We start from the raw sequence: 21,240 nt of genomic DNA, 5'->3' as shown, positions 1-21,240 counted from the left end.
ATATATAATCCCTAACTGCTGATCATATCCACCTAACTATTGAACCCCAACCCATAGCCTTGTGTAACCATTGCACTCCTCAACCACCAGCACCCTTCTGACTATTACCCCCATCTCCAACCCAGCTTAACTACTAGTGAACCACCCTTTCATCCACCCTGATTATTGATCAACATTGACTGGCACCTTTCCAATTTTCACCCTCGGGCCAATATCCTTTGCAACCTCCCATAGATATAACATTCACTCAGACTGACCTGGTCCCTTTCCTTGTACAAGACTAACTCAGAATCATATAAAATGATAAAATGACTGGACAAGCTAGATGCAGGAAAAATGTGCCCAATGTTGGGGGAGTCCAGAACTAGGGGCCACAGTCTCAGGATAAAGGGGAGGCCATTTGAAACTGAGGTGAGAAGGAACTTTTTCACCCAGAGAGTTGTGAATTTGTGGAATTCTCTGCCGCAGAGGGTAGTGGAGGCCAAATCACTGGATGGATTTAAGAGAGAGTTAGATAGAGCTCTAGGGGCTATTGGAATCAAGGGATATGGGGAGAAGGCAGGCAAGGGTTATTGATTGTGGATGATCAGCCATGATCACAATGAATGGCGTGCTGGCTCGAGGGCTGAATGGCCTCCTCCTGCACCTATTTTCGAGAAGCACTACTCAATTTCTTTGTAGTGTCCCGCAAACTAAACACTTGTTTACCAGCTACACTACCAATGGTTAATGCAAACTTGCAGGTCCTAGCCAGTTTCTAGACATCCACATTAAAACTTCCAAAGATTTCTATTTTAACCTCTAAATCTCTCTAATCATGCCTTAGGGTAGCTGGACCCCAAACAAAACTAGGGCGGCACGGTAGCGCAGCGGTAGAGTTGCTGCTTTACAGCGAATGCAGCGCCGGAGACTCAGGTTCGATCCTGACTACGGGTGCTGCACTGTAAGGAGTTTGTACGTTCTCCCCGTGACCTGCGTGGGTTTTCGCCGAGATCTTCGGTTTCCTCCCACACTCCAAAGACGTACAGGTATGTAGGTTAATTGGCTGGGTAAATGTAAAAATTGTCCCTAGTGGGTGTAGGATAGTGTTAGTGTGCGGGGATCGCTGGGCGGCACGGACTTGGTGGGCTGAAAAGGCCTGTTTCCGGCTGTATATATATGATATGATATGATATGATAAAACAAAAAACAATTACAGTTAAAACACTGAATGAATATTCTTTATTTATTTAGTTTAGTTTACTTTAGAGAAACAGCGTGGAAACAAGCCTTTTGGCCCACCGAGACCGCGCTGAGCAGCGATCCCCGCATATTAACACTTTCCTACACACTAGGGACAATTTTTACATTTACCAAGCCAATTTACCTATATACCTGTACGTCTTTGGAGTGTGGGAGGAAACTGAAGATCACGAAGAAAACCTACGCGGTCACGGGGAGAACGTACAAACTCCGTCTAGACAGCACCCATGATTGGGATCGAACCTGGGTCTCCGGCGCTGCAAGCGCTGTATGGCAGCAACTCTACCGCTGCGCCACCGTGCCACCCATTCTTTATTTATTCTTCAAATGCAATTTATTTCCATGTGCAAATTGCATCTTTCACCTGCCATCTATTTAGCTTATCTATTTATATCTTCCCAGTTCCTTATAGTCCTGCCAATAGTTTATAAAATTTCTTCTATTGCACCATCAAAGTTCAGAGCTATTTTCAAGTAGCAGAGTATAATTCTGTCGTTTTACTGCACCACCTATAACAAGTCAATCAGAAATGAATACCATTAGTTAATGGTTACATAACAATGCTTTCCTGAAACTTGGAATTTTATCTTAACATCACTGCTTGCTGCAACCTCTAAATTTAAAGAAAGCCTTGGGCAGCTAAACAGTGAAATTTTACACCTGTCCAAAGCCCATAAAATGAGCGATAAATTTCAATTTCTATCTCCACGTGCTTTCGAGATGTTATCATGTCCTTTGATTCTTAACTATTCTGCCAAGCGTAACAGCTTCTCACTATTTTACTCTGTGTGGCTCCTTCGTGAATTTAACATTCACCACAGGGTTTTTGTTCAAATTCATCTATTCCAACAAGATCAATCTCTACTTCTTCAGTCTAACTAAGTCTCTCAACCATGGGATCATTACAACTTAAATCTCTTTACTCCTTCTAAGGCCTTCACATCATCCAATTCTACCCTGCCACTTTCAACAATTTATTCTTACTCATAGTCCCAGATCTCAGTTCCTATATTCTTTTTACAATTGTGCCTTCTAGTTCACATTGCGTCTACTTGGTTTTCACAGTAAAATGCAATGCTTGCCAAATTTCTGCGTTAAACCTAATATGCCCATTACACGAATGTCCAAATCCTCTTGGTTTATTCATTTCTCCTCTCAGTAAAATACGCACCAAATTTTATGCCGTGAACAAATTTGAAAACTATGTCTTCCATGCCCATATACAAGTTATTAATCTATATTGAGTACTAGACCAAGTGGACCCGTTTGGCCCAAACCTCTCCTGCATTGGTGCAGCACCCTCTCCTCCCCCCATCTCCTCCCCCCACATCCTCTTCCCCCCCTCCCCCCCTTCTCCCCCTCCTCCTCCCCCCTCCTCCTCCTCTCCTCCCCCCCCTCCTCCCTCCTCCTCCTCCCTCCTCCTCCTCCTCGTCCTCCCCCTCCTCGTCCTCCCCCCTCGCCTCATCCTCCCCCCCTCGCCTCATCCTCCCCCCCTCGCCTCATCCTCCCCCCCTCCCTTCCTCCTCCCCCCCTTCCTCCTCCTCCCCTCTCCTCCTCCTCCTCTCCTCCTCCCCTCCTCCTCCTCCCCCTCCTCATCCTCCCCCCCTCGCCTCGTCCTCCCCCCCTCCCTTCCTCCCCCCCTCCTCATCCTCTCCCCTCCTCTCTCCCCCAAACAAACAAGATATTGCCAGAAATGACTCCGGAGGAACATTCTGTAGTCTGAAAACAAGCAACTCCTACTCCTCTCCATTTCCTGCCTGGCAGTCAATTTTCACTTTATGCTGCTACTGTTCTTTTATTCAAGACAGACACAAGCAACTGCAGATGCTAGAATCCCGAGTACAACATAAAGCGCTTGTACTTTTGACAAGTTCCGCAAGGCGGAGGAGAGTGTCGCTACAGGGGAACTGATTGGCTCTCTATCTGAAGAAGGGTCCCGACGTGCAGCGTAGGTTCACTAGGTTAATTCCCGGAATGGCGGGACTGTCGTATGTTGAAAGGCTGGAGCAATTAGGCTTGTATACACTGGAATTTAGAAGGATGAGGGGGGATCTTATTGAAACATATAAGATAATTAGGGGATTGGACACATTAGAGGCAGGAAACATGTTCCCAATGTTGGGGGAGTCCAGAACAAGAGGCCACATTTTAAGAATAAGGGGTAGGCCATTTAGAACGGAGATGAGGAAGAACTTTTTCAGTCAGAGAGTGGTGCAGGTGTGGAATTCTCTGCCTCAGAAGGCAGTGGAGGCCAGTTCGTTGGATGCTTTCAAGAGAGAGCTGGATAGAGCTCTTAAGGATAGCGGAGTGAGGGGGTATGGGGAGAAGGCAGGAACGGGGTACTGATTGAGAGTGATCAGCCATGATCGCATTGAATGGCGGTGCTGGCTCGAAGGGCTGAATGGCCTACTCCTGCACCTATTGTCTATTGTCTATTGACCCAAAATGTCACCTATCCCTGTCCTCCAGAGAGATTGCCTGACCTGCCGAATTACTCCAGCACTTCGGCTTGTGCTCTTTAATTCAATCTTTATGACAAGTCTAGTATGCATCACTTTCAGAAATCTTTTGAAGACACCAGATCAACATTATTTTATTCAACAACCGCTAACGTTAAAGTAAAATTCTAAAAGATACCTTTTTTGCTCTATTGCAAAAATTCTAAAAAGTTAAACACAATTGTCCTTTAACTGATGAATGCTGGCTTTCTTTAATCAATCTACACTTGTCCAAAAGATTGTCAATCAAAGTAACTGCTGTTTGCCAGTGTTACCTTGTTATCAGGATGGCTGAATCAATGGCAGGTAAATCTTCTCTCCAACTGCTGGACATATCACTATTGAAATAATTTTTCTTGCCAAATTCTTCATGCTGCCATTTGCAGAAACTTTCCAACATCTTCTCCCCATGGTGACCTATATAAAGGTCTTCCTGTAAAGAAAGAATAATTGTTAATTTAACTTAAGCACATTTTTTTTTCCTCTAGTATACGTTTAGGAATAAGACCCTGAGGTAGAAAATTGAAACATGTGCAACTGGTGATATTTAAAGCTTAGATCAAATAACATTCAGCTCCACAACATGTATGCCTTCATTTCAACCTCAAACGCAGGTCCCACTATTGTATCAGCAAAGGGTAACAATGATCCTTAAAAATTAAAATGGATTAACACTAAATTCAGCTGTTTTATTTTTAACATGTTGAACTCTTCATTAATCAACAGGGAAAGAAAGAAGTTATTTCAAATGATCTCAAAAGAAAAGATAGACACAAAATGCTGGGGTAACTCAGCGGGCCAGGCAGTATCTCTGGAGGGGAAGAATCTCCCCAGAGATTCTGGCTGACCCGCTGAGTTACTCCAGCTTTTTGTGTCTATCTTCGGTATAAACCAGCATCTGCAGTTCTTTCCGACACATGATGTCATCAACTAGCCTGTTGTATTATTTGTGAATTAATATTTATGGAGTTATATTTCATTTCACAATGAAATTGTCAGGCTCTTTTGATATGTTTTAACAAAGTCTAAATTTGTTAAATATTCAAAATTAATTTTGCTGCTGCAGTCAATAGACAATAGACAATAGACAATAGACAATAGGTGCAGGAGTAGGCCATTCGGCCCTTCGAGCCAGCACCGCCATTCAATGTGATCATGGCTGATCGTTCTCAATCAGTACCCCGTTCCTGCTTTCTCCCCATACCCCCTATCCTTAAGTCAAGATGCTATTTCAAGAGAGAGTTAGATTATAGCTCTTAGGGCTAACAAAATTAAGGGATATGGGGAGAAAGCAGGAACAGGGTACTGATTTTGGATGATCAGCCACGATCATATTGAATGGCGGTGCTGGCTTGAAGGGCTGAAGGGCCTACTCCTGCACCTATTTTCTATGTTTCTATTTGTACATCAAGGCTTTTAAAGTTACCTGTTGCTGAGTTTAAAAAAAAAATTACATTGTCAATAAAGAGATTGAAACATTATTGAATCAAAAATTTTAAATATATATTTCCCGTATACTTGGTCTCTTGTTGCTGTTTATTTTTTCAGGAGTGCCGATCATGAATGGGCATGTCACCACTTGGGACTGTTAGCATTTACCTCAAAAACGATGTGAAATTTCATCACTTGTGCCCAAACACACAACTGATCTACACTGGCAAGTCCACACTCTCCAATATTGGATGTCCATGGTGGATTGCAAATATCTTATGGATTCCCACCACTGATGCTGGGAGACCAACCAACTAAACTTGCAGTTGGTCAGATCTCAATCACATTCAATGACAAAGTTTGTTTCAATGAAAGGCACTGGATATACTTGTATGTTTCAGATACTTCAGTTTTGAATTGATTAACTAATGTAACCAAAACTCTTTAGATATTTTAACATTTATTTATTTTTTAAAGTTTTCCATTAATTTTTTTTTTAATTGATTGTCAATAGAGTTTGAATATTCATGAAGGCCACATTCAAGCTTTTCACTGTACACACGACAATAATAAATAAAATTAAAGATGTTTGATAGATTTGACTTTGAGTAGTTGAACTTAGGGGAAGCAGCCTTCCCCGGCTGTCAAAGCAGTTCAGTGACGACGCTGGTTAGATGGCTCTAATGCTGAGGAAGGTCTCTTCACAAGGCCTGGGCCATTTTCAATTAGGCGGTTCCCACCAAGGGCCAGCAAAATGCAAGTTAAAGGAAATAAAACAGTTGAATAAAAAAAGTAGAGAAATTGAATATCAAAATGAGAACAACTAATTGACAACTACTATTGAACTCAGAAATGTTGATAGCATCACACGTGCATGTGGTGTTGTTGGAGAGTGCAAAAATGGGCTATTTATATATCAGTGACTGTGTGTTTTATCACTGGCATGAGGCAAATGACTGGACAAGAAACAAAGCCTACACAGATCCAGTGCTAATTGATGATATTATTCTTACCCCGATCAGCTGAGAACTTAAAGCCAAGGAAAATGATAAAGTAAAACAATACAACTCGTTCCAAATGTTAAGTAGTTCCCCCACCACATAAAATTAATTTATTGCTAGCTTAGATCAGGAGGAAAATCAAACTTTGCGAGAATATTAGAAGTAACGTGTATAAGAATGCACCTTACAATTCTGAACAAATTAATGAGTCGAGGGATTCTTACCACTTTGCTGACTAATGGACAGGTACACATCTTGGACATATTCTGAGAAAAATACTACAAACACAGACATGCATGGACAAGCAGTTTAAGAGACACACAAGGATATCAGCAGGTTTAAATTATAAGGCAGCTGCAATGCACTCATCCATATTTCACTACAACATATGATCCTACACAAACTGACACTTTGTTTCTTTAACTCCAGTATTAATCAGTATTTTTCTTACCGGACTCTCGTGAAGCAGAACAAGTTTTGTCACTCGAAGATTCATCTGAATGCCAAGACTCTTATGCTGGAATAGATTGAAAATCTAAAAAAGAAAGAATTTGCACTTAAAGCTGATGTGTAGATCTTTAAAAACATTAATCACTATTACAGGTCAAATTTACAACTGGAATGTAACAAAAAGAATGTTAGCGAAAATGTCCTGATAGCAATAACAATATCCAAAGGACAAGGAATTTCAATATTTTAAATTTATTCTGACATATTACCTTCCATACATAGAGTCATAGACTGATACCGTGTGGAAACAGGCCCTTCAGCCCAACTTGCCCACACCTGCCAACATGTCCCAGCTATACTGGTCCCACCTGCTTGCACTTGGTCCATATCCCTTCAAACCTGTCCTATCCATGTACCTTTCCAACTGTTTCTTAAACGTTAGGATAGTCCCAGCCTCAACTACCTCATCTGGCAGCTTGTTCCATACAACCACCACCCTTTGTGTGAAAAAGTTACCCCTCAGATTCCTATTAAATCTTTTCCCCTTCACCTTGAACCTATGTCCACTGGTCCTCGATTCTCCTACTCTGGGCAAGAGACTGTGCATCTACCCGATCTATTCCTCTCATGATTTTATACACCTCTATAAGATCACCCCTCATCCTCCTGCGCTCCAAGGAATAGAGACCCAGCCTACTCAACCTCTCCCTATAGCTCACACCCTCTAGTCCTGGCAACATCCTCACAAATCTTTTCTGAACCCTTTCAAGCTTGACAATATCTTTCCTATAACAAGGTGCCCAGAACTGAACAGAATATTCTAAATGCGGCGAATTTACATTCATACGAGTGTTTCTGGTCTGTATTCATCTTTAACCATTTGATCAGTTCCTTCAAAACGTAAAATTATTTATTGATGAAAGTTCACAATAATAATGTTAACCTTTCCTTCCATCAGGAACTAATAGTTTGTTGGACACTTTCTTTTCTTCAGAATGGAAATATAATGTGGGGTGAGGAATAAGGAGTTTAAGTTTTTAAAGAACATGAATCAACCGACACAAAAATGATGGGGTGGCAGGATGGGAATAGCATTGAAAGTCACCATTACTCCCAGGACAAAGATTCTACATCTTTCATACAAATGGACAGTGTAAATAGTTTGTATTTCAAGAAGAGTGAATAGATCTGTGTGTAATTAAATGCTGTTAAGTACTGATTCTGAACAGAATTACAACAAGCATGCCAGAAATAACCACATATGCACATAAAGGTCACATAAAGTGCTCCTTCATGCTTATTTTTAATCTTTTGTGAGACTTGGGCATGACTGACAAGAACCATAATTGATGTTCTTCTCCAATTAACTTCAGAAAGCTTTTCCAAACTGCATTTGTGAAGTGTTCCTGCATCATTGAGCATAGAACCATGCAGCACAAGAATAGGCCCTTTGGCCCACAATGTCTGTGCTGAACATGATTCCAGGAGGGAGACATTAGTGGGAGGTGGGCAGATCGTGCAATGCTACCTCCCCCCCCCCCCCCCATCCCCCCCATCCCCCCCCATCCCCCCCCCATCCCACCATCCCCCCACGTCCAACTATTCTGCTCAGTTGTGGGAAAACCCCTGGCCTGGAAACTCCTCTCACTGAACAAAAGTGTTCTGACCTGAAGTACAATGCCCTGGTCGACTGAATGTCTACTTCAAACCTACTCCTTGAGAAATTGATGGGGAAAACTTGAAGGCAACTGAACTGAGTTGCAGAGTAATAAAAATGAGAGGTTTACAAGCCAAGAGGAAACCACTTCACCAGCAGCAACCAAAACAGGTTTTTTGCTGAATTCCATTTCACAGATCTCAGTCCACTGCCATGTGGTATTTATCTAGGTACATTTTTAAATGCTATTATGTTTTCAGCTTCCACCACTTTTATAAGCACTTAATTTTGCAGTTAGCTTTGAAGGTCTTTTTTTAAAACAATGCCATGCATATAATTCTAAAGAATTAGCTGGAATTCATTCTCACCATATTCATAACAGTCAGGATAAATCTCCTGACAGCATCAGCTCCATGATAGTTGACCATTGCTGTGTCAGCAACAACAAGAGTTTCCACGTTATAGTCAGGAGATAATTTATATGTGTATCTCCGGCCTCTTCCTCTTTCCAATTGTCTTTTGCTTTTGGGTCTCCTCTTATCTATAAAGGAAAGTTCTTGGTAAAATGTCAATGGTCATAACAAGCAGAAAAAGCAATACCATATTTCTTTGACATTGAGATTAAATTCTGAAGCAATTAGGGCAGCAGAGGGCGCAGCGGCAGAGTTGCTGCCTTACAGCGCCAGAGACCCTGGTTTGATTCTGACTATGGATGCTGTCTGTATGGAGTTTGTACATTCGCCTCATAACCTGTGTGGGTTTTCTCCGGGAGCTCCGGTTTCTCCCACACTCCCAAGATGTACAGGTTTGTAGGCTAATTGGCTTGGTAAAATTGGAAATAGTCCCTAATATGTGTAGGATAGTGTTAGTGTTAGTGTGCGGGGATCGCTGGTCGGCACGGACTCGGTGGGATGAAGGGGTGGTGTCCCCACTGTATCTCTAAACTAAACTAATTTGATGAGCATTCGAACACCACCTTACACCAAAAGGCTGCAGCTCATTTGCCATCCCAGCAGGACTTCCAGTACGCATTGCAACAGTTGACAGCTAAAATACTACCTTTGTATAAAACCAGCTGAAAACAAATGAATGTTAACAGCTGCAGTGAGATAATTTGTGGCCTACATCTTTTTGCTATCCTTCCTGGAGGTTAAAAAGAAATGATTGATTTACCCTGGAGCTGAAAGTAAAGCTGTCAGTTGAACAAATGTATCTTTGAAAATAGTGATAGGCTATCTTTTAAGTCAACTTAAGAGCACTGAGAGCCTCACCTCAGCTTAATGTCTCATCTGAAAGGCAGCAGTTCTGAGAGTGTAGCACCCTGAGAACACTGCCCTATCTGCCTAGATTTTTGCCCTTAAATCTCTCCAATGAATCCAACCCAGAACCTATACTCATTAAAAGAGCACTTGCAATTTGCTACAATTATTTCTACCTTCAGGACTTGATATAGCAGATAAAAGCAGCACTCGATGGGACATCAGAGAGATTACTACCAGATTCATAAAATCAGTCAAAAGTACGGAGGGATATAATTCAGTGATTGTTTTATTTTCCCTCATCACTTTGTGACCAGTGAATCCAAAACATGCCATTACAGCAGATTGAATCAGTCTGCACTTGGAGATTTAATGCTTTATGAATCTGGTGAGAGACTGGGCATTGAAATAATATTGAAATCTCCATCACACAGTCAACAGCTAGAAGCATACCAACCAGCATGTAAACTGCATACTTTCACACATCAGCAAGCAATCCCTAAATCAAACTACATCTCAAAAGCAACCATAACCTAGCCACCTATGCAATAGAAATGCAAGCAGTTCTCCTATCGAAATGCAGGAATTAACTTATTCAGGTAGATCTCTTAGGGAAAGGTTGAAGAAGTGCCTTGTGGAATATATGAATAGAGGGCAGCACAGTGGTGCAGCAGTAGAGATGTTGCATTACAGCGCCAGAGAGGCATGTTCGATCCTGTATACGGGATGGACAGAGTTTGTACGTTCTCCCCGTGACCACATGGATATTCTCCAGAAACTACATTTTCCTCCCACACTCCAAATTTGTGCAGGTTTGTAGGTTACTTGGCTTCGGTAAAAATTGTGAATTGTTCCTAGTGTGTAGGATAGTGCTCATGTACGGGGATTACTGGTCGGCGCAGACTCGGTCGGATGAATATCCTGTATTTCTGCACTAAACTAAATGAATCACAAAGATGTCTAGCGAAAGGAACTTTTTACGTCTATTGGTCACACAATAGTTAAGATTGCTGCAAGATTAATAAATACCTTGGATGTTCTCTTAAGCCACCTCAAATATTAAGAAACATCAGAAACATAATTGGGAATATTTTTTTCTGTCGTGAAAGACTTTGGCCTATAGCACTCTACTAACTGCTTAAGACTAACGATCATACTTTATTCTATCAAATCTAGATGGAGTAATGTGCTGAGTTTAATGATTTCACCAACAGATATAACATTCTCATAAAGAAATTAATTCAGATGCTGTTCTTCTTAACTAACATAAAAGGAAATTGGTGTTCCTGAAACATCAGGTAAAGAGAAATTACACAGAGCTGTGTGATACATAGTCAGTTGGACTGATTCAACTTATTCACATTTATTCCCACATCACATGAAAGCATGAAGCATGAAAAGGACAATTGTGTCTTCATGCCATTTTCTTCCTCAGATCACAATCTGCATTGCTTAAGTGCAGATAACATAAATACAGCAGTCACAAATGTGATTATCCAAAGGTCAGAATCTTACAACTGTTCACCTTGCATTCTTTGAAATATCTCTCATCTATATCTTACAGTATATAGATACTGACGACATCATATTATTAGGAAAAAGATTTTGGAATAATTTTAACCAAACCAGCTGGATAGGAAAAGATACAAAGTCAAGACCCTTCTTCAAAATGATTGTAGGGGAGGGGGCATGAAGGTGGGGGAAGAGAGCTGGAAGAAAGGAGAGGCAAGACAAAGCCTGACAAATAATACATGGATATGGGCGGGGGGGGGGTTGATAGGTAGATCGTTGGACAAAGTTCAGAGATGAAAAGGCACGGGGTGTGAGACAAACCGATTGAACAGTTAAGAATCGTGAAGGTAGAGAAAGGAAAATAGGTGGAAGGGGATGGGGGGGGGGGGGGGAAATAGGTGCGGGTCCAGGTGGGGCACAGGGGAAAAAGGGGGCGGGGAAAAGAAAGGGAGGGGTAGGGGAAGAAGGAGGAGAGGGTTAGTTATTTAAAATTGGTGAATTGAGTGTTCATACCATTGGGTTGTAAGCTACCCAAACTGAATACGAGTTGCTGTTCCTCCAGTTTGTGCATGGTCTCACTCTGGCAATGGAGGCAGCCTTGGGAATGGGTGAGTATGGGAATGGGTGAGTAGTTAAAAATGGTTAGCAACCAGGAGCCCCAGTAGGCCTAAGTGGATCGAGAGCCAATGTTTGGCGAAGCAGTCGTCGAGTCTACGCTTAGTCTCGCCAATGTACAGCAGGCCATATCAGGAATACCGGATGCAGTAAATAAGGTTAGAGGAGGTGAACCTGTCTCACCTGGAAGGACTGTTGGGGTCCCTGGATTGAGGTGAAGGAGGAGGTATAGGGACAAGTGTTACATCTCCTGCGGAAATTACCCCGAGGAGGGAGTGGTTTGAGTGGGAAGGGATGAGTGAACCAAGGAGTCGTAGAGGGAGCAGTCTCTGCAGAAGGCGGAAAGGGATGGGGATGGGAAGACGTGACTGGTGGTGATACCACGTTACTCATAATGAAAATGTCAGAGGATGATGCGTTGGATGCAAAGGCCAGTTGAGGACCAGGTAACTCGATGCATCCCACATCTGTATCTACCTATTACCTGCCAGTCTTTGTGTTGCCCCTCCTCTCTTCCAACTTTCGTCCACCTCCCCCTGCCACTCACAATCAGTCTAAAGAAGGGTCCCGACCTGTGATGTTTGATGGACTGTGTGGGGTGGGAGGACCCGTTGCTCCTCCTGTGCAGCAGGTGGCGCTACACAGGACAAAGGGAGATGTTTTGTACATAGTTATCATGGCTGTGCACAGTGTGAGAACAACCTGCAGAAGGTTCTTGACCAGTTTCCGGTCGTTTTCACATCTGGACTCGGGCACTGCACAAAGATGAAGGCACGGCTCATACTCAAAGACGATGCCGTCCCTAAGTTCTTCAAACCAAGACCAGTTCCGTTCAGTCGGATGGACGCCGTTGACAAGGAACTCTGCCGTCTTGAAGAAATGGGAATTATTACCCATGTGGACCATTCAGAATGGGCCACACCCATACTTGTCATTCAGAAACCTTGTGGCTAGGTGCGCATCTGTGGCGACTACAAAGTGACTGTAAACCCGCAATTGCACATTGATCAACACCCCATACCAAGAGTGGACGAGCTGTCCGTCAAGCTGCAAGGAGGACAGTACTTCTCGAAATTGGACAAGTCCGACGCGTTTCTCCAAGTGGAACTGGACGACGAGACAAAAAACCTGCTCGTGATCAACACGGTTGTCATTTGGACCGGCACCGGCCATCTTCCAGAAACTGGTCGACAATCTGGTTGCCGGAATTCCGTATGTAGCCACCTACCTGGATGACATCATTGTCACGGGCCGGACAGAGGAAGAACACCTGCAGAACCTAAAACAGGTCCTCACGGCACTGAACAGCTACGGCATGAGGTTGCGCATGGATAAGTGCGCATTCTTCCAAAAACAGGTCACATATCTCGGACATGTGATCTCGGCAAGTGGTCTGAAGCCATCGGAAGAAAGAGTAGATGCCATTGTGAAATTGCCGACGCCCGAAAAGGTGAAGCAGCTTGAAAGCTTCATTGGCAAGGTGAACTACTATGGCAAGTTCATACCGGCACTTTCGACTTTGTCAAGTCAAGTCAAGTCAATTTTATTTGTATAGCACATTTAAAAAACAACCCACGTTGACCAAAGTGCTGTACATCTGATTAGGTTCCAATGGGAAAAAAAATGAAACATACAGTAGCACGCAAACAGTTCACAGCGCCTCCTCAATGAGCCTCAAACGCTAGGGAGTAGAAATAGGTTTTGAGCCTGGACTTAAAGGAGTCGATGGAGGGGGCAGTTCTGATGGGGAGAGGGATGCTGTTCCACAGTCTAGGAGCTGCAACCGCAAAAGCGCGGTCACCCCTGAGCTTAAGCCTAGACCGCGGGATAGTGAGTAGCCCCAAGTCGGCCGACCTGAGGGACCTGGAGTTAGAGAGGGGGGTTAGAAGATTTTTGATGTAGGGGGGGGAGTGTCCATTTAGGGCTTTATACGTGAATAGGAGGAGCTTGAAGTTGATTCTGTACCGTACAGGGAGCCAGTGGAGAGAGGCCAGAATCGGGGTGATGTGGTCCCTTTTACGAGTACCCGTCAGGAGTCTCGCTGCGGCGTTTTGGACCAGTTGCAGGCGGGACAGGGAAGATTGGCTGATCCCAGTGTATAGGGAGTTGCAGTAGTCTAGGCGGGAGGAAATGAAAGCGTGAATAATTTTTTCTGTGTCGTCGAATTTAAGGAAAGGTTTGATTTTAGCTATGGTTCGAAGTTGGAAGAAGCTGGCTTTTACCACAGCGTTGACTTGCTTATCAAATTTTAATGCAGAGTCAAATGTGCGCACCATTGAACAACCTGGAGCTGTAATCTCACAAACGGCGTAGAACGGCAAGGAAGAACCAATCGTGTTCGCATCCAAAACGCTGACGACCGCCGAGAAAACCTACAGCCAAGTGGAGAAACAAGCCACCGACCGGCATTGTAACAGGATCATTGCCATACTGTGGAACAGACTGAAGAAGGGTCTCGACCCGAAACGTCACCCATTCCTCTCCAGAGATGCTGCCTGACCTGCTGAGTTACTCCAGCATTTTGTGTCTACCTTCGATTTAAACCAGCATCTGCAGTTTTCTTTCCTACACTACTATGTACCTCATTTGTGACCCTCGGACCATCCTTGATCAGACTTTGCAGGCTTTACCTTGCACTAAACATTTTTCCATTATCATATACCTATACACTGTAAATAACTTCATTGTAATCATGTATTTTCTTTCCGATGACTGGATAGCATGCAACAAAAGCTTTTCACTGTACCCCAGTACACATGACAATAAACTAAACTAAACTAAACATAAACTGCAGGCAACACAATCTGTTCCACAGTATGGCAATGATTCTGTTACAATGCCGGTGCATGTCCACTGCAGAAGCGAGTAAGCAGGGAATCGAGCACTACATACCAGGAAGCAAAAGCTGTGCAATCTAATCCAAATTGTTTTGCTAGAGAAAGGAAAGTAGGTGGAAGGGGAGGGGAGGGAAGAAATAGGTGTGGGTCCAGATAGGGCACAGGGGAGATAGGGGCTAGGAGAAAAAGAAAGGGAGGGGTGGGCAGCTGGGGAATTGAAATACCACAGATAGACAAAAAATGCTGGAGTAATGCAATGGGTTAGTAACATCTCTGTGAAGAAAATGGATAGGTGACATTTTGGGTCGGGCCCTTCTTCAGACTCATCGCCGACACTTTAAATCCCACTATTTAAATATATCTGAAATTAATAAAACTAGCAGTGGTAGTGGGAGCTAATGTCTATTTGGGTTGTTAATGATTTTTTAGGGAGGCACATTTGCCACCCTACCCTACTGTAATGCTTCCTCACCATAAATCACTAACATCATGAGGTTTACATTCAAGACAGAAACATCTTTGCATGCCATGCAATGATAATTTACTAGATACAGCATGATAAAATTATTATGATTACTGAGCGACACAATGATCTGCAAATGCTGATTTACAAAAAAAAGACAAAGTGCTGGAATAATTCAGCAGGTCAGACAGCATCATTGGATAACCTATCCAAGTTATCAGGCAACTGAACAGTTCTCTCAACAGCTAGAGTGAGGTCCTGACCTCCCATCTACCTCATTGGAGACATTTTGAATTATCTTTAATCAAACTTCAATGTTATATCCTGCACTAAATGCACCCTTTATCCTTGTGGACAGATTGATTGTATGTATCGTTTTTTCTTTGACTGGATTGTACGCAATCAAAACCTCTCCACAGTATCTCGGCATATGTGACAATAATAAACTAAACTAAAACTAAGGATGTTGACTGACCCGCTGCATTACTCCAGCACTTTGTGTCTATTTTTGCAGCTACTGCTGATTTTGTTTAATCCGGAGACCAAGCATTATTTTTAATATCTATGCAGTTCGGAGCTTGATCTAAATAAATATTGAAAGCAAAAATAGAACATCACTCTAATCAGTAAAAAAAGAGAAAAGGTGAAAATCCCATGCTTGCATACCAAGAAATTACCTAGTAATTACTAGTAAATGAACCCTTAGCACATACAAATTACAGTCTTCTACCTATTATTTTATATGTGTTAATCCTTTTAAAATAAAACATTTTGCACCTGTATTAAAAGAGCAAGAAAATAGTATGTCAGTTAAACACTTTAAGTATCATATTGCAAACTGTGCTTTCTTGGCTATAAATTAGCAAGACCATACGGAAAAGTTAGTTGACCATCAGACATCTGCACAGCATTCAAGTAGAGCCCAAAGATTATGTTGGAAGTGTACCTGCAGAAATTCCACATAAAGTTTGCGATGCCTGCTTTTCAGCAGATTTTTCATCCATCGATCGTTTCCTTCTGTATACGCGATGTGCATATCCCGTTACAGCCATGGTGTGATTCAGCGGTTCAATAAATATAAACTCTTCATTAATCTGAATAAATCCCATCTGAAAAAAGTAAGTAGGAAAGAACATAAATGACGTCTGACATTTATATATCGGTGAATCTACTGCATGTGCTCCTTTTAGACACACAGCATCACTGTGTGACTTGATGGCAAAGTGTATTAGATTTCTGTCATTTCAACACTAAGACTTAGGCTTGGATCCAGCACAGTCAAACAGGATAAAGGTCTCCTTCTTCTCTTGGCAGCTGATAAGATCAAAAGTTAAATATGTTTGCACGGTCTAAATTTGCGTCTCAAAGCAAACCAAGGCCATGGCACAAAATTGAAATGGAAAGGTCGCGCTGGAACAGCGGGAGATGTTCTGGAGTTTAGCCGTAAGAAAGGGAATCCTTCCTTGCATTTGCCCTATGTTACACCTGACCTGCATTTCCTTGATTTTGTCAGGGAGTGACAGGCGGAAAACTCTTTCATTCTCCAGTTGTTAATTCCTCACTTTGATGGATGAACACACATTCTCCACTTCATTTCCCAGACTGATCACAAATTTCAAACCTCCCACATGGCAACACTTCGGAATGTCGCCCTGGGTCTGAGAACACACCAAAGGATTGATGCAGCAGCAGGACAATATCAAAAGAAACTAAGTAAAAACCCAGCCAATTATCTCCTTTGGCTAACTGACCTACAAATCCATTGCATAGAAAATAGGTGCAGGAGGAGGTTATTCGGCCCTTTGAGCCAGCACCGCTATTCATTGTGATCATGGCTGATCATCCCCAATCAATAACCCTGTACCTGCCTTCTCCCTATATCCCTCGATTCCACTAGCCCCCAGAGCTCTATCTAACTCTCTCTTAAATCCATCCAGTGATTTGACTTCCAGTGTCCTCTGTGGCAGAGAATTCCACAAATTCACAACTCTCTGGGTGAAAAAGTTTTTTCTCACCTCAGTTTTAAATGGCCTCCCCTTTATTCTAAGACTGTGTGGTTCTGGACTCGCCCAACATTGGGAACATTTTTCTTGCAACTAGCTTGTCCAGTCCTTTTATAATTTTATATGTTTCTATAAGATCCCCTCTCATCCTTCTAAACTCCAGTGAATACAAGCCTAGTCTTTTCAATCTTTCCTCAATACTCCAGATGTGATCTTACCAGGGCCCCATACAACTGCAGAAGAACCTCTTTACTCCTAAACTGAAATCCTCTTGTTATGAAGGCCAACATCCCATTAGCTTTCTGCACTGCCTGTTGTACCTGCACGCCAACTGCAGTCAATAAAAAGATGCAATACTATATTTTTAAAAACTTGTCTCGGATACAAATACAAGATAAGCAAATTAAAACAAGTCACTGATATGGTGATCACATTAATCACACTTCTACTGGCAAGACATTCAAAGATGGATGCAGGCACCAGAGGCTGCAGATGCTGGAATCTTGAGCAAAGCAAAGTGTTGGAAGAACTCTGCAGGTCAGATAACATCCATGGAAGGAAATGGACAGGTGATGTTTTTTGTCACCATCCTTCTTCAGGCTGGTAGAGCAGAGGGTAGAAAGATGGCAAAGAAAGGGGGGGGGGTGGGCAAAGCCTGACATGAGATAGGCAAATACATGTGAAGGGAGAGTAGGAAAATAACTGCAGATGCTGGTACAAATTGAAGGCATCACAAAATGCTGGAGTAACTCAGCGGGTCAGGCAGCATCTCAGGAGAGGAATGGGTGACGTTTCGGTTCGAGACCCTTCTTCAGACTGATGTCGGGGAGGGGGCGGTACAAAGAAAGGATGTAGTTGGAGACAAGAAGACAGTGGGAGAACTGGGAAGTGGGAGGGGAAAGAGAGGGACAGAGGAGCTATCTAAAGTTAGAGAAATCAATGTTCATACCACTGGGGTGTAAGCTGCCCAAGTGAAATATGAACTGCTGTTCCTCCAATTTGCGGTGGGCCTCACTATGACAATGGAGGAGGCCCATGACAGAAAGGTCAGACTGGGAGTGGGAGTTGAAGTGCTGAGCCACAGGGAGATCAGGTTGGTTAAGGCGGACTGAACAAAGGTGTTGAGTGAAGGGAGGGTGCTAGCTAATGGGTGTGGAGAGTAACAAAGGCTGAAGGTGAAATGGAAATACAAGGCTGTCAGATGATAACGGAAAAAGAAAAAGTAAGGTCAGAGAGAGGGATATATGTTCAAGTGGACAGGGGAAGAGGAAAAAGAGGGGTTAAAAAGAAATGGGGAGATGAATGGAAGGAGGAGGGGAAAGGAACAAGGGTTGGTTGTTCCCTTGGGTGGTGTGAGCGGAGTGAGAGTTTCCCCTAGCATCTGACAACATGCACACCTTTCTCCCACTGCCCCCATCACTTTTTACTTTTCACCTCCTTCCATTCACCTCCCACCCCTCCCAATGCCAAGTCCTTCTATTCCTCTTTATCCCCCCTTTCAGCTCCCCCCTGTCCATTCCCACCCATATCCCTCCAGCTTTGCATTTTATTCCTCATCTTCTTTCTATATCAGACACCATTTTGTCTCCATTTCGCCTCTGCCCATCTGCCAATCACCCCCCGCCCCTCACCCCTGAATCCACCTATCACTTGCCAGGCTTTGAGCCACCCCTACATCTCTTTTCCAGCTTTCTCCCCTCCAACAGTCTGAAGAACGATCCCAACCCGAACCATCATCAATCCATTTCCTGCCACAGATGCTGCCTGACCCGTTGTGTTTCTCCAGCACTTTGTTCTTTCAGTTCAAACATATAGATGTCTTTGAAGTTTACTATAACACAATGGGAATAGATTTATTTTTCAGTTTGGAATAAACTAATCGATGCCCTTATTTTAAAGATCAAGGCATTTATTCAATAACTTAATTATTGTTAATATATATTCTAATTAACTTCTATTTCTACTTTTTAACTCCTTGCTACCCTTCTCTAGTTATGAGTGTTTGACTTCATACGACATTTAACACTGGTATCCCTTTACGAGTTGCTGTCGATCTGCTTTTTCCTGATGTCCTTCTCCTTTCATTAAACCTTCCAAATATCCAAATCAGAGGAAAAATGAATCTTTTTATCCACCAGCATTACGTATAAGCAAGACCACTGCCTGTTAGTTGTAATCTCATCCCATCTAGTCAGTTCCACTGATGTCAATGGAATTTGAATCAATGGAACTACTGCAACCCATAGTCAACACAAATCCAAGTTTAACGCAAGGAACAAAAGACAATTTATAAAGCCTCATCTCCCTCCGGTGGCATAACCAACAACTGTTAAAATTTACCTCTTAGAAATAGTTAAATGTGCATGATAAATTCAAATCTACACTCCTTCCACCCAATGAGCCACTGTGAAAACTGCTCAGATGTCATTATTTTGTACTTCCATGGGTTATACTAGTAAAATACAACTAATGAGGGCAGGGTTGGTTATAGCTAAAGATTACAATGCATGGGAATTGTCTCCCTTGTGGTGGAGCAAAAATACTGTGATGCATTATTTGGTAAAAGCTACAGAAACACAACGGTCCTTGAAGCAATATGACTTTTAAGAACAGATACCAATGTTAACTACTGGGTGATGCCTTCTATTGGCCAAAGTGGATCAAAACTTCCTTCTCTCCACTAAATTGGGAAAATCACAATCAATAACTTTTTTCCTTTTTGCACTAAACAGCAAATGATATTGAATTTAGAGCAATTTTGATTGCCTCCCCAAAATTACACCTCCTATCATTCTAATTAACAGTGATAAGGGCACTAAAATGAAGCATTGCAGTGATCGACCCATTAGGGTGCACGTCCTTTAAGATTTTTGTTACCTTAAAATTGTTCCTTGCACTTGGTAGAATAACTGAATTAACCGCCCCTCTCTCCTATCCGCCACTTCTCCAAATGAAAGGACAACGAGCAGAAATGTGCGAGAAGCATAAAAAGAAAACTATCATTCTTACCCAGGGAGTTGCTTATATCAAGGGCCAAATTTGGCCATCATAGAATGCAAGAGTGGAGTGGGCTGGGGCATTATCATCTCACTATTTATCGACAGCTTTAAAATTCCATTACCTTTGATGTTGCAACGATCCCCATATTAAAACTAGCCTAATAGCCAGAATCCAGATGCCTGCCTTGGACAAAAGCTTATTATTAGAATGGACAACAGGGCCCTATGACCTAAACAAGATGTCTATTGCTATCTTAGGTCAGAGTTTAGTTTAGTTTACTTTAGAGATACAGCGTGGAAACAGTCCTTTCGGCCCATCGAGTCCACACCGAGCGGCGCTCCCCTCACACTAACACTATCCTACACACACTAGGAACAGGTCTCCCAAGGCCTACCAGATCTCCCAGTTGCTAATCAACTTAACTTTTCATCCCATTCCCATACTGACCTTTCTGTCCTGGGCCTCCTTCATTGCCAGAGAGCGACCACATGTAAACTGGAGGAGCAGCACCTCATAGTCCACTAGGGCAGCTTACAACCCAATGGAATGAACATTGAATTGAATTATCCAATTTTAGGTAACAAGTGCCCCCTTCCCCATTCTTCCACCGCCGTTCCCCTCTCTCTCTCTCTCCTATTCTCCACCTGGACCCACATTTATTTATCCTGTCCCCCTCCCTTTCCACCTACATTTTCATTAATTTCATAATTCGCAACTATTTAATCCTTTTGTCTCACACCTTCTGTCTTTGGCTTTCTCTGGCCTTTGTCCAACCATCTGCCTATCAAAACTTCCCCTCAACTTTATACCCATATTATTTGTCTGGCTTCATCTTGTCCCTCCACTCTTCCAGCTTTCTTTGCTCCTTCCCCACCCCCTCAATCAGTCTGTAGAAGGGACCCAACCCCAAACATCACCTACCCATGTTCTCCAGAAATGTTACCCAACCCGCTGAGTTACTCCACTGTGCCGCCCCGAAAATCACACAAGATCAGGAGTTGGCTCCTCCATTCAATGCCATTGTAGCTGAAGACTTCCACTTCAGGAACCTGTTCATCCCTATCCCCATACCCATTGATCACGTCAGCATGTAGAGATAGATCTAACTTCTTCTCGAGTTTATACATTGACTTGGTCTCATCACCTGCAGATTCACTACCCACTTTGTGAAAAAACCTCACCTGATGTCAGTCAGTTCTAAAAGTCATGGCCCATAACCGAAGCCTGCACTCCCAAAGAAACGGGGGTATGCTCTCTGTATCTCATCTGTCT

At 42.8% G+C, this 21,240-nt stretch overlaps 1 protein-coding gene across 1 annotated transcript in view; it reads right to left on the bottom strand.

The window, feature by feature from the left end:
* LOC144592394 (A disintegrin and metalloproteinase with thrombospondin motifs 19-like) overlaps positions 1-21,240 on the bottom strand; it is a 308,520-nt gene that overhangs the window by 271,768 nt on the left and 15,512 nt on the right. Inside the window, exons 3-6 of the mRNA XM_078396960.1 lie at positions 15,912-16,074; positions 8,648-8,820; positions 6,624-6,707; positions 4,016-4,173 (exon numbers count right to left, since the gene is read on the bottom strand). Of these exons, the coding sequence (XP_078253086.1) occupies positions 4,016-4,173; positions 6,624-6,707; positions 8,648-8,820; positions 15,912-16,074 (578 nt within the window). The remainder of the gene's footprint in view (positions 1-4,015; positions 4,174-6,623; positions 6,708-8,647; positions 8,821-15,911; positions 16,075-21,240) is intronic.

Source organism: Rhinoraja longicauda, chromosome 3, assembly GCF_053455715.1.
Source record: "Rhinoraja longicauda isolate Sanriku21f chromosome 3, sRhiLon1.1, whole genome shotgun sequence".
Classification (NCBI taxonomy): domain Eukaryota; kingdom Metazoa; phylum Chordata; class Chondrichthyes; order Rajiformes; family Arhynchobatidae; genus Rhinoraja; species Rhinoraja longicauda.
The sequence above is the reverse complement of the archived record's forward strand: the minus strand, read 5'-3'. Positions and strand labels throughout refer to the sequence as shown.